This window comes from Petaurus breviceps, unplaced genomic scaffold, assembly GCF_028583685.1.
Source record: "Petaurus breviceps papuanus isolate PSGF00001 unplaced genomic scaffold, PetGlider_PUasm1.0 189, whole genome shotgun sequence".
Taxonomy (NCBI): Eukaryota; Metazoa; Chordata; class Mammalia; order Diprotodontia; family Petauridae; genus Petaurus; species Petaurus breviceps.
Window position 1 is genome coordinate 36,136,841 of NW_027185809.1, and position 14,073 is coordinate 36,150,913.

Below are 14,073 nucleotides of genomic sequence, written 5' to 3' on the forward strand. Positions count from 1 at the left end.
AAAAAGAGCTGCTATAAACATTTTTGTACATATGGGTCTTCCTCCCACTTCTATGATCTCTTTGGGATATAACCCTAGGAGTGGTATTGCTGGGTCAAAGGGTATGAAATTATTTATAGCCCTTTGGGCATAATTCCAGATTGCTCTCCAGAAAGGCTGGATCAGTTCACAACTCCACCAGCAATGCATTAGTGTTCCAATTTGCCCACATCCTCTCCAGCATTTGTCATTTTCCTGTTTTGTCATCTTAGCCAATCTGACTGGTGAGATGTGGGTTGTTTTGATTTGCATTTCTCTAATCAATAGTGATTTAGAGCATTTTTTCATATACTTATAGATATCTTTAATTTCTTTCTCTGAAAATTTCCTGTTCATATCTTTTGACCAATTATCAATTGGGGAATGATTTGTATTCTTATAGATTTGACTCAATTCTTTGTATATTTTAGAAATGAGGCCTTTATCAGAGACACTTGCTGTTACAATTCTTTCCCAATTTTCCACTTTCCTCTTAATCTTGTTTACATTGGCTTTGTTTGTACAGAAGCTTTTCAATTTCATGTAGTCAAAATTATCCATTTTACATTTTATAATGTTCTCTAATTCTTGTTTAGTCACAAAGTCTTTCTCTATCCACAGGTCTGACAGGTAAACTATTCCTTGTTTTACGAGACTGCTTACAGTATCAACCTTTATACTTAGATCATGCACCCATTTCGACTTGATTTTGGTATATGGTGTTAGATAATCGACTATGCCTAGTTTCTGCCATACTACATTCCAGTTTTCCCAGCAGTTTTTGTCAAATAGTAAGTTCTTATCCCCAAAACCAGGATCTTGGGGTTTATCAAACAATAGATTACTATAGTCGTACTATAGTACAATGAATCTTGTGTGCCTAATCTATTCCATTGATCCACTCCTCTATTCCTCAGCCAGTACCAAGTAGTTTTGATGACTGCTGCTTTATAATACAGATTGAAATCTGGTATAGCTAGTCTACCTTCCCTAGCATTTCTTTTCATTAATTCCCTTGATATCCTGGACCATTTATTCTTCCAAATGAATTTTGTTACTATTTTTTCTAGCTCTATAAAGTAGTTTTTTGGTAAATTAATTGGTATGGCACTAAATATATAATTTAATTTAGGTAAAATTGTCATTTTTATTATATTAGCTCAACCTAGCCACGAGCAATTGATATTTTTCCAATTAGCTAGATCTGACTTTATTTGTGTGAAAAGCTTTTCATAGTTGTGGTCATATAGGTCCTGGGTTTGTTTTGGCAGGTAGATTCCCAAATGTTTTATAATGTCTACAGTAACTTTAAATGGGATTTCTCTTTCTATCTCTTGCTGTTGAATTTCATTGGAAATATATAGGAATGCCGAGGATTTATGTGGGTTTATTTTATATCCTGCAACTTTGCCAAATTTATTTATTGTATTTAGATGATTTTCCAGTTAGCTGGTAAATGGGTAAGGTATGTATTGAAAACCATTTTTCATCATATGGTCATTCAGTTTTTATTCCATTCCTCAGTATTTTAAACATGAGTTTAAATGGCAGTCTCTTATAGATACTAGACTTTACTTCTAGGCTCTCTATTCTCTTGTATTTTTTTTTTCAGAGGACCTGATTTTGAATCCTGACTCTGCCATGTACTTGTGTGACCTTAGGTAAGGTAATTAACCTTTGGGCTTGGATCCTCTTGCATAAAATAAAAGCATTGGACTTCAAAGGCATCTTACAGCTCTATGATCCTATGATCTACTTCCTTTTTCAGTAATAGTTTTAAGAAATAATTCTTGCTTGATAGTAGATATCAGAATGTAAAAGTGCCAGTCACTGTTTTCCGATTTCTTTTTCATAGTTCATACTTGCCTATCTACTTTTCCATGTACATTTAATGCCTATCTAATTCTAAGAAATAGCCTTTTAGCTTTTTGAATGGTATTGCACTCAACCTGCAAATATGTTTGGGAAGCATTAACATTTTGAATATATTGGTGTATCAGCAATGCCATCTTTAAATCCCATAACCCTTACAATTGGTTCTAATCATGAACAAAGGATGTCCCTCCATTTGTTCAGTCCTTCCTTGATTTCTGTCAATCATTTTGAAGTTATCTTAATATAGATCTAGTCTTGATAAGTACAGTTGGCATATTTTAAAATAAGCATAATCATGTAGAACTATATTACATTCCAAAAATCTGCTCTTTCTAAATTGTTACACAAAATCTAATTTAATTTCTACCCCCAGACTATAATTACTCAGTCATAAATACAAGTGCAGATTAAAAAAACCTATTATTTATTACCTTCAAAAGTTTGCTCTTAAAAATATATTCCAAAAATATCTTATTTGATCTTATGTGATCTTATAAGATATCTTTCATACCTTCACTCCCAAAAGATGTTTAGGAAAAATGAAATATAGGGGCAGCTAGGTGGCACAGTGAGTAAAGCGCTGGCCCCAGAGTCAGGAGGACCGAGTTTGGTTCCAGCCTCAGACACTTAACACCCACACATCCACCCACACCCACCCACACACCGACACCCACACACCTACAAACCTCCCCCACACACACACACACACACACACAAACTAGCTGTGTAACCTTGGGCAAATTACTTAACCCCAACTGCCCTCCAAAAGGCAAAAAAAAAAAAAAATGAAATATAAGAGATCTGAAATCTCAATGAAGTTTACTGTGATATAAATCAAGACTCTCAAGTGCATAGTGAAAAAGTTTATTTACGACAGGTTTTGGAACTTTGAAGACAAGAATTCACAAAGGCATCACAAAACCGTCGAACAATATAAAAACACACAAACTAAGCTATTTAAGGGACTGTAGCACAAAAGCTCATCTGCATGTTACAGCAACACATTCAATGCCACAGTTCATTAAAACATGATTTTTGAGAAAAAAAAAAGCCTCAAACAAAAAAGACACCAAAATTAAGTAGTTTGGTACAGAGTGCTTTACATGGTTTGAAGTGACAAGCTGATGCTCAGTTCTACCATCATAACAAATACTTATGAGTAAGAAGGAAACAATCTGACCAGACCAAAAACTATTGTTCTTAAAGAAAAAGAAATGTTAAAGACTGAGAGTGTTTCTTCTTCAAGTCACTTTCTGGAATGTTGAACAATCCGAACATTTTGCAGTAAAAAATATCTGTCTTTGCAGCTACTCTGTTCCTTCTTTAAATTTATTAGGAAAATGTAGTTCTCATGATATAATTAACCAAAACTTAATATTATAGGAGGCATGAGGGCAAAAAGGACCAATAGCATGATCTGGTTTTTTGGAAAATAATCACATAACTCACTGCTCCGGTCATCAGTCCCCTATCCTCATCAGGTCATCAGTGCCTACCTCTCCGAATAAAATTCTCATCATCATTTTGGAGCAGATAGCAACTTTTCTCTGGGGACCTCAAAGTACTTCCCATCTTCATCTTCTCTCACAAACACTTTTGGAACAAAGAGGGAAATATCAGACACACCCAGAATACCAAAGGAGGAACAGAGACATTGAAATGTGGGGAATCAAAAGCCCATTATTCTGACCTCTGGCCTTCACATTATTCTCTAACATAATCAAGTGAAAATTCAACTTGATTAAATACCAATGTACCCAGAGAAAATAACCCCAGTCAAAGATGAAAACTGCTAACCAATCAGAGAATATACAACAATAAAATAGGTACCACAGAAGACTGCATAATTCAGGGAAATGAGTGGCTTCTTTGTAGATAATTTTCAAGTTAAACCGAAAATAATATTATAGACTTTACCAGATGATTTCTGAGGTACCTTCCAATTCTCATCCTCTGATTCTACAACTGGCTACTACAATGGCACTTACGAGAGCTGAAAAAGAATTGTTCAAAATGACTGGAAAAAAGGATTCTTCCATCATGTGGCAGTATTACTGGTTCATGGATAAAACTGCATCTGAATCAGACGTCCAAGACTGTAAACCAGAAAATGATCCTACCTTGACTCTCAGAGAATAAACATTTTCATGTGACTGTTCCCATTTATGATACTGGTCTAGCAATCCACACAAGAAAAATCAAGTAAAGAATGCATATAGCCCAGATTATGACAATCAACTTGGATGCATAACCCATCAATTAATTCTGTGTGTGTGTGTGTGTGTGTGTGTGTGTGTGTGTGTGTGTGTGTGTATCTTGGACAGGTATTGCAGATGTACAACAAAGTGGGCCCAGATTTGGAAAGAACAAAGTACATGTGGGAAACTCTGCAGAGCTCTGTATGAACTCAAGATAGTCAATGCCAAAAAAGTACACATATTTAGCATCAATATTTTTCTATAAGTCATAGAACAAACACTACAATTTTGGGAAAATCAAAATAGCAGATGACCTGAAGAGCAACAGAAAGATTCATGTCTTTTTAATTAGACCAAGAGTATTACCATCAACGATTTTTACACCGGCAGTGGTGTAAAAGGACATGTATGATGAAAAAAGGGATAGGACAAACATGCAGCAAGAAGGACAAAGCCTGAGTTAAATTGCACTGGTATCCATAAAACATTTGAAGACCCATAAGGAAAGAGCCAGACCATTTGCATAGCTCTGCTATGGAATATTTATAAAAGAAGACAAGGATCACTCAGGATTTCAAGGCATGAAGGATTTATTGGACTGATGGGAGGAGTACCCACCACCAATAAAATCATGGAATCTTCAAAATAATTTCATAAAGATCATTTCTGCTACAAGCAAGTTCCAGCCACCTTTAAAAAGATAGCCAGTGGGATTTAATTAATCACATTTTTCTAAACAACTTTCATGCTATCCTGGATTACTAGGTAATATACAAACTCTAGTCAACATAAATAATAGGAAAGGGAGCCAGACTCAAAAGGTCTGACATGGCAGTCAAGAAAATAAATCCCAGTTCACATATTCAAGGGCATGATCTAAGTCAAATAGAAACAGATAATACAAATCAAATAATGAACTCAAATCAGATAGAACAACTTAATAGCTAGGTTCTGGACTTTAGGTTTTGATCTATGTGTACAGAACAATGTTAAGGCTGCACTGGGATAGAGTACAAAAAGGGGTGATCACGACCTACACTGGATACACAGCAAGAACCCCTATTTCCCTATCAACCACCTATTCCCAGAGGTTAGGCTGTATCAGCACACTGCAATCTACTAGGAGTTGACTCTCAGAATTTTCTCCTCTTTCTATGCAGGGGTCCTACCCAATGATACATAGAGATGCTTTGGTATCCTCTATAGTGGGATCCTGAGATCTGCTGAAGAAATTCATTCTCAAATATCAATACAGTCAAGGGCTGGGGGTGATAGGGGAAGGGAACCCCAGGTGGAAGTTTGTCTTACATTACAATGCTCACCTTCACACAAGGTTACTAATAAGGCAGTTCCCAACTCAATGGTAAATAAGGCATCCAGCTGCCTGAACCTAGACTATAATTAATAAATTTCCAAAGCTCCACTTCTAACACAAAGCTATCTATATCTACCTACTCCAATTACACTTTCTTTAAGCTAATCAGTCTGGACAAAGACCCATGGTTATTATGCTCCAAGGCATTTTATGAACAATTGAGGCCCCTATGGAGAAAGGACTTTCACAAATCCTATTTCATAGACTAAAGCTATGGAGAAATTCAATACTACTGTTTCTTTCTGGAGTCACAGAGAAGACTTGTCTGCTAAGGGTCTGGGGGGCAGGATCACTGCTAAAATGACTGACTTGCTATATTCCCTGTGCATGATATTTCATCTCCCATTTGTGCTTTTACACAGATGCTATCACCTCCCCATCCCCCATTCCTGAAATGCTCTCATTGGAATGAGCCCTACTTCCTGGGACCCCTATATCCCTTCCAAGTCTCAGCTCAAACACTACCTCCTATAAAAGGCCTTTTCCAATTGCCCCAGTTGTTAGTTCTTAAAGTCTCTCATCTTTATTTATCCATGTACATAGTCATTCCCCTAGTGGATGAAGCTGTTTCTGTTTTTGTCCTTGTATCTTCAGAGTTTAGCACCATGCCTGGTAGACAGCAGGCACTTAATAAATGTTTGTTGAATTGCACAGAATATTCATTCTAATTTAGGATCACTGAAATTCAAAACTGAAAGGAATTTTTAGTGGTTGTCTGGTCCATCCCTTGCAATATCTTTTCCACAACTAATCTTGTATTTTCTACAATGAATATTAATCTTTCTTATGATATTCTCAAGGTGGTCATCCAGCCTCTGCCTAGATACCTCCATTGATGGGGAATCCATTAACTGACAAGTTCTGTTAGTTAGAAGGGGAAAAAAAAGCAACATTTTTTCTTTTTTTAAATATTGAGCTGAAATCTACCTCCCAGTAACTTGGTTACCCAAGTCCCTCTGGAACCAAGGAAAACAATTCTAATCCCTCTTCCACAAGATGGCCCTTCGAATAGCAGAAGGCAATTATTATGTTTTCATTAAGTCTTTTCTCCAGAGGGCTAAATTCTCTCCAGCCTCAAGATACCATTTAAAATCCCCTCATTATCTCAGTCATCTCACTCTGGATATGTTTGTCTTCCTTCAAATGCAGTGCTAGAATGATTCTGGATATGGTCTAAATAGTCTTAGGTGAGGGGTTACATGGATGCTTGACATACTTGGTCATCTGAAAACAGATATGCCAGGTTTGAAATCATTACCTGAGAATGGCTGTTAACACCTAGAACTACTCTCTAGATACTGTCTACTTTTGAAACCAGTTAGGTGGGGAGCCTGCTCAACTTAAAATAGGATATATCTACTGAATTGATTTTTTCAAATTAAATAAGGAGAATTTGCTGCTGGGGTGAGGTAGTATTTCTCTTTCCCCTTTCCTCATAGGCTCTGACGTTGGCTGGTACTTCTTTAATAATTAGATGGGTTTCAGGTGTCTTAGGAAGCTGTGGGAGGATACATTTAGGTTATGTACACACAGAGATGTAGATAGTCCCCAAGTCCCTTTCAGTTCTATAATTCCTTAAGTGTGGGAGAAATGAGCTTAGAGATCCAGGGATCTGAGGGTATGCTTTCTGGAATACTGAAGAATATTCGACTGTAGGGTCTGAAAAAGCTCTGAGAAGGCAATTACTCTCTTTCTCTTGTTATGTACCATGCTATGCACATTCCTAACACTGCATTAGATGATAACAATAATAACATTTATATCAGATGTTATCAGTTATATTAGATGTTATTCAAATGAAGCCAGTCAACAGTGGGCACACATTACCATGGGAAAGCATGTTCTAATGGCTTTGGTCTCTTCTGTGATGTAGTAGTTGTGAAAGGCCTGAACATTCCATTAGCCAGAGGCTACTATAATTCCAACAGACTTCTCTTGGTTATTTTACTGTCACTGTCTTTTCTGAGGCCAAAGGAATCCCTCAAAGGAAAAGTCCATCCTCAGGTCAGCATTACAACCGATTAAGGAAAGGGTAGTTCACTGAGTTGATCCCTTTGGGCAGACAGCAAAGGGGGCTTGGGATTTTCTTAACAAGCACATTAAGACACACCTCCTCCTTCTCTACCTTCTTTTTAAGAAAGAATTCTAACGTCTGACTTGCAAACAGAAAGTATGAGCAAACGGAAAACACTCAACCGTTCTGCTTTCTCCTGTCTTTGTTTGTTTCACCTCCTGCTGATTCCCTTTCTTTTCTTCTTCACAAGTGAGTTGTACATCAGCATGTTACAACAAAATTCTATCTTCTGCTCTCATCCCTTCAAAACAGACAGAGACATACAGACACAGACACACACACACCCCTATATCTATTAAAACTACAGTACTTCCAGTTAAACTTTGGGTTAAAGGTGGAGAAATAATCCTACCTAACATCTGGAAACTAAGAATTTTGGTCCTACCTATCTCTCCCATGAAGAAATAAAGCTGAGAGGATTTCCCCTGCGAAATGGCTGTCTTTCCAGAATGACTAATTATGCACAAATGGTGAGTACCTTTATGTTTATAGAACTACATGCTGTTTTTAGCGCTGGCATTGCTGCCCTTAGCAGTTATAAGAGAAAAGTAATATTCAATCATAAGAGAGTTTCAGGTCAATGAACTCAGCTCATTTGTTTGGGGGGGGGGGTGGAATTCTTTATAGTCTTAATTTTTAAGATGTATCATTTATGAGGAAGAAGAAGAAAAGTGTAATGAATTGTCTGCCTTAGAATCAAGATAGAAGGACCAGGGTTCAAGTAGCACCTCTGGTGGAGCTACGGTGGGAGATAATACAGGGGATTCTACAGCCTCTAAGTGGCCCCAGCCAACTTTACAAGACTTTGAATTGCAGAAGAGTAGCTTATCTGCATGATAGAGAGCTCCTTATAATGTTGAAATCCTAGGCAAGAACAAAAAAAAAAGGAGGGTTGGAGATGGCAAAAATATTTTTCAAAGACTTGAGTCTTTATTTCCCATCTTACTCTTAATAAGCAAAAAGATTTTTTTAAAAAGTTCACTAAATGAGCAAAAAGAAATACAATAGTATTCTAAGTTGTTATCTATTTCATTTTTTAAAGTATATTTGATCTCAAGGTTGCACTATGCTCCAGGATCCTGAAGGCATGCCAATAAGCAACTGGGAGAAGAAAAGTTCTTTCAGAGTTAGCTTCATTAATAATCACATGGTTCTTGTGAGGGTCAAATGAAATAATGTATGTAAAGTGCTTTGCGAATTTTAAAACATTATTTAAGTATCAGCTATTATTATCATGCTGTAGGTTTGAGCAGGGTTAATACAATAGGAATTATGGCCACAGGGATTGGGGGGGGGGGGGCAGATAGTCAAAGAAGGCAACTGAAGAATATTGACAAAGATCACATCCTAGATGCCATTTGTTGCAGTACTGGCTATCAACCATACACTTTCTTAGTGGATGGACACTAGTCAAGATTTCAACTTACTATTTAAAATTAACACTCTAAAACTTCCTTTGTCTCTCTAAGCTTCAGTTCCTTCACTTCTAAAATGAGGATGTAGGTCTCCTTCTAGTTCCAAAAGTACTGTGATTCTATGAGAATTTTTGGCCAAGTCCTCATAAATGCATCCAGTCATACAGTGGCACAATTTAGACAGGTGCAAAACATGCAGCAGCAACTGGGCACAGCCCCAGAAAAGGCAAGAGGCATAATCCTTCCTTTGGCCATGACCATTCTCCCTAACTGTTCCGGATAAACTGAAGGACCTGAAGATATTTTAGCCTAAAGAAAAGAAGGCTTAAGGAGAGACATGACAGCTGTCTTCAAATTTCTGAAGGACTAGCACATGGGAGAGGACAGAACAGGCAGCAGCAGAAACCGAGAGAGAGGAAGTGAGAGAGATTTAGACTTGATAGAAAAGGAAAACTCCTTCACAGTAAGAGCTATTTACCCCAAAAGTAGAATAAGGGGAGAAAGTGGGTTTTACCCCCCCCCCGGAAGTGAGATTTGGTGATGTCCTTTCAGTGATGGTGTACCAGCTACAAACTGGACAAGTTGGCCCTGGAAGCCCCTCTACCTTTTATATTGTTTGATTCCACAAATTTTAATTTAGTTTTTGGAGAGGAAGGAGGAGAAAAAGGAAAATCTTTTTTTTCTTTTTGTATTTTGGTTCAGTGAGTTGAGATGGGGCTAGGGCAGCTCTTAGAAGTTCTCTAGGATGCTGAAATTCCAAGTAAGATCTTTTCCTCAGTCGCGAATTATCTACAATTGAGAAATATGACACAAGAATTTTTGTAGCAGAAAGTGAAAATACTTCATGTTAAGCTATTTTGGGCTGATGGGAAAATACCACTCAGGTTGTTTAGTACAACACCAGAATGGAATGAGGTATAACGAGGTAATTCTAGTAATGGGCATGGCAGGAACAAGAACAAAGAGATTATGGGAATATAATGCTCTCCAGGTATCCCTAACACAGCAGATCTGGGTATCCAAAGAAAACGAAGGGCAGAGTTCTTTATAGCACAGAAATAAATGCTAACCTAAGCTAAGGAGGCCTGCTCTTTGTCTCAAAAGTTCACTGATGGAAGAAAATAAGCCATTATGGAAATAAACAAATAAAGCAAATAAGATTTCAGTCAAATGGGAAATCATTCAGGATTCACCAAATCTGAGAAGATAATCTCTACATGGCAAAGGTGTACCAACTTAGGTTCAGTCACCAGTAAGCTGATCAGGGCAGCTAGGTGGCGCAGTGAATAGAGCACTGGCCCTGGAGTCAGGAGGACCTGAGTTCAAATGCGACCTTAGACACCTGACACACCCTACTAGCTATGTAACCTTGGGCAAGTCATTTAACCCCAATTGTCCTGCCTTCCCCCCTCCAAAAAAAAATTAAAAAAAATAAAAGAGTAAGCTCATCATCCAGCCATCTGACCAATTTGCTCACTGCACAAAGTGCCTTCTTCTACTAGGGAAGGGCAGTCATTCAAATACTTCATTTGTCACCAGAGACACACTTGGACCTTTGCAAAATGCAGTCACTGATATATAAAGTAATGGGCATGGTGCAGTTTTGAGAAGAATTATACCATTCCACCACAATATGAAACTATCAGGGTGGGGTTCTCAGGGGGAACCAAAGGCACATGATGTCATCATGTCCTTCATATACAATGATGATGATGCCACTAACCCACCATGAAAAGAACATATACTTTGGGTTATTTTTCCAGTAGGAATGATGGATTTTTGATAAGTCAGGCACACAAGCAACACAAGAAACTAAGGAAGAAACCAAAGGAGAGCATAGGGAAAGACTATCCTGATATCTGAAGGTGTGCAAAGTATTTTTGCGATCCTGTATACAAGGAAAACTCTGATTAGCCTGTCAATCTTGGCATGCCTGAGTCCTTACAAAGAAACACACTCCTTCAAAGGCTGAGGAAACAGGGCACTATATATTCCCCACACAAGCAGTGGGTTAGTCTCCCTCTCTCTCTATCCTGACAGCAAGACTACTCACAACAGCATCATTTTTAACTCTATGGAGAAGGCTGCCCAAATAGCTCAGAACAAAAGGCAAGCCTCTAGAGTAATTGGGGTGAAAATTATTTCAAAGGTGAACTGAAATGCATTTTAAAAATAAATAACTTAATAAATAAATGTGTTTACTCCTTACAATCCTAAGACACTAAGAGAACTGACAAAAAGAATGAGGGGAAAAAAGGAGGTAAAGACAACAGACAAATCCTGATTCTCTATCTTTTCTCTGCCTAAGTACCAAGTTGCTCTGGCAACAGCTAAAAGCACCACCTGATACTATGTGGCACTCCTAGGATTTAAGGTTAATTGTGTAGGTAGGTGGGGGGGGGGGGGAGACTGTCACCAGGGAAACAGGATTTGGCAGGGAAATGAACAAGTAACAAAATGAGCAGCAACCATAAAGCTCCATTATCACCTTCCCTAAAAGACTTAAGATCAAAGATGGTAAGCAGCAACTCCAGAAAACTCTAAACTTGTGAGCTTTTTGCATGAGTCTTAACAGGTAGGAAAACATTACAGAGAGAATTTCCTGAATAGATTTCACTGCATTTGGTTCTAAAGCAAATTCTCTAGCAACATTCACATTCTAGTAACAAAGAGGGGATGGGAAGCTTGGGCTGTTATGATAACCAGACCACATTCTTCTTCACACGAAGACAGAGCCACACTTCAGTGTCAGGAAAGTTATGTTCTAGGATGGCAAAAGAGCTGTTTGGTGTCTGATCACCACTTCTGACCATATCTAACCACTTTTCTCTTCCTGCTGCAGTGACCCTGGGTTAGGGTGACTGCTTATTGACAGAAGGAAGAAGTGGGGAATCTTTTCTTCCCAAGAGACTCTAAAAATACATTGGATCTTAGAGATTACATAAAAAATCTTTGCATTGGTAGCAAGTACACAGATTTAGCAGCTGAGGACTCACCATGGGGAACAAGGCATAGTCCTCAAAGGGCAGTAAGGCCTCTTCAAACAGAAGAGCCAGGGCTAGGCTAACAACAAGGAACAGAGTAGGAACATGGCAGTGGAAAGAGGCTGGGCAGAAGAATTCTTTCTCTTTAGCATCTCAGTTTCTTTTTATAAACATAAGCTTTCCCCTTCCTTAGTGATTTGGAAAGCCACAGGTGAAGAGAGCAGGGACCCACTTCACAAATTTATAAAACCAAAGAGGCTAGCAAGTGCTATAAATGGCATGAGGGTTTGGGGAGAGAAGGGAAAGGGCAGCCACCCCCAGCTCAGTGGCATACCGAGTATGAAGCAAAAAAGACAGACAAAAAGACAACATCCCACTTCCTTTTAGGTTCTTGCCTGATGACTTCACAGAGTGTTATCCCTTTAGTTTATATCAGGAGAACCTGTAAAAGTGGTGGAAGGGGAAGAAGCTATTCTTAGGTCAACAGGCAGGCATGCCAGGCAGGCAAGTGCAAACTTCAGAAGCCTCACACTCAGCATTTAAGCAGGTTGTCCACAGAAAGCAAAAGGTGTCAGAAAAAAAAATCCCCCATTGCCCACCAGACCTGTGGCCTCAGCCCCTCAGCTGGTGTAATATACATGATAGTAGAGAGTCTTGTTGCGTAACAGAGAGTAGGAATTGTCAAATTTAAGCAAGTAGATGCCTTCTCCTGGGTAGTCATGACAACCAGCCTGTACATCTCGATGGCTATCTCTCCGATAAACTGGCATGATCTCCCCATAGCGATTCCGAAGAGAGCTCTTGGAGCCCATCTCTACATCTCCAATTGGGACGAGTCCTACGCGAGGAAAGAAGTAGAAAAGTTTGGCATTAGGTCAACAGGCAAGCAGAAGAGAAAGTCATAAGCCAAGCCCTGTCTCGTGAGACAAGGGGACAGACTAAGTTAACATTTCAGGGTCCTTCATAGTTCTCAAAGTATATAAATAGTTCAGGATTACAGGACACTAAGCAAGAAAACACTGGCTCCTTTTGCATTATACAGATCTCTAAAAAAAGACCCACAATAATTTAATGACCATAAAACTTCCATTTTCCCTATTAGAACACAGTAGCATATGAAAGGATGTAGCTCTCTACTATTCAGGAAGCCTCTAGATTTCCCAGCAGTCATAGACTCAATAAAAAAAATCTTACCCATGGCTACTTTAAAGAAAGCATGAGGGGAAAAGGTTTCAGGGAGATGTTGGAAAATGAAGGAATTATTATGAGCACAATTGGCTTGGTTCCTGCTCATATTATCACACTGCAACCACCACATTGACCTCCCACCTGGGTTGGCTTTGGATAAACAAAAGACTAGACAATCCTAATGTTCTTACATAAACTTCAGTGTTTTTCTGGATACAAAAATGGCAATGTGTGTGAATCACAGAAGCTGGACAGGATTTTATCATGTAACAGTACAACTCCCTCAGTGTAAAGATGAAGAAATTGAGAGCTAAAACGATTTGCCTCAGGGGTCACATTTTTAGCTAGTAGAAGAGTTAGGATCAGAGCCACAATTATAAAACTTAGTCCAGGACTCTTTCCACTACACCACTTAGGACACCAAGCCAGATTGTTGACCAGTAGCTTCTGTTGGCACCAATGGCCACTATCTGGCCCTACTTCAACAACACAGGTGAAGCAGACCGGAGCCTGGCCCACTTGATCTTACAATGCTCTTTAGAGACTGAATTTCTCTACTTCTCTGCTACCCACTACTATGCCTTTGCCTTCATTTGTTTCTGTCCCTATCCCTATACTTATCGATCACCAGCCATTTAGGAAAAACTATCCCTAGCCCCCAATTCCTGTTGTCTCCTTCCCATCTTCATTCCCCCTCAATCTTATTCCATGTATATTCTGCTTCAAACCTGACTATTCCTCCTACTGTGCCACCAGGAATCACTGTCCTATAGGGAACAAACTCCATTTCATCCTGAACCTCCTCCTTCCCCTTTCTCTTATGCTTTTTCTATCTATTGGCTCTAAGACCTCTCTAATGACACTGAATCCCTTGCACCCCTGGCATTCTTCTTTGGCACTTTCTCTCATACCCCTCAACACACTGGTCCTAGAGGAGAAGCTAGAA

At 38.8% G+C, this 14,073-nt stretch overlaps 1 protein-coding gene across 1 annotated transcript in view; it reads right to left on the bottom strand.

Moving 5' to 3' along the window:
• Positions 1-2,741: 2,741 nt before the first annotated feature.
• TMED8 (transmembrane p24 trafficking protein family member 8) overlaps positions 2,742-14,073 on the bottom strand; it is a 42,410-nt gene continuing 31,078 nt past the window's right edge. The window contains exon 6 of the mRNA XM_069092307.1: positions 2,742-12,777. Coding sequence (XP_068948408.1) covers positions 12,560-12,777 — 218 coding nt within the window. The 3' untranslated portion in view covers positions 2,742-12,559. The remainder of the gene's footprint in view (positions 12,778-14,073) is intronic.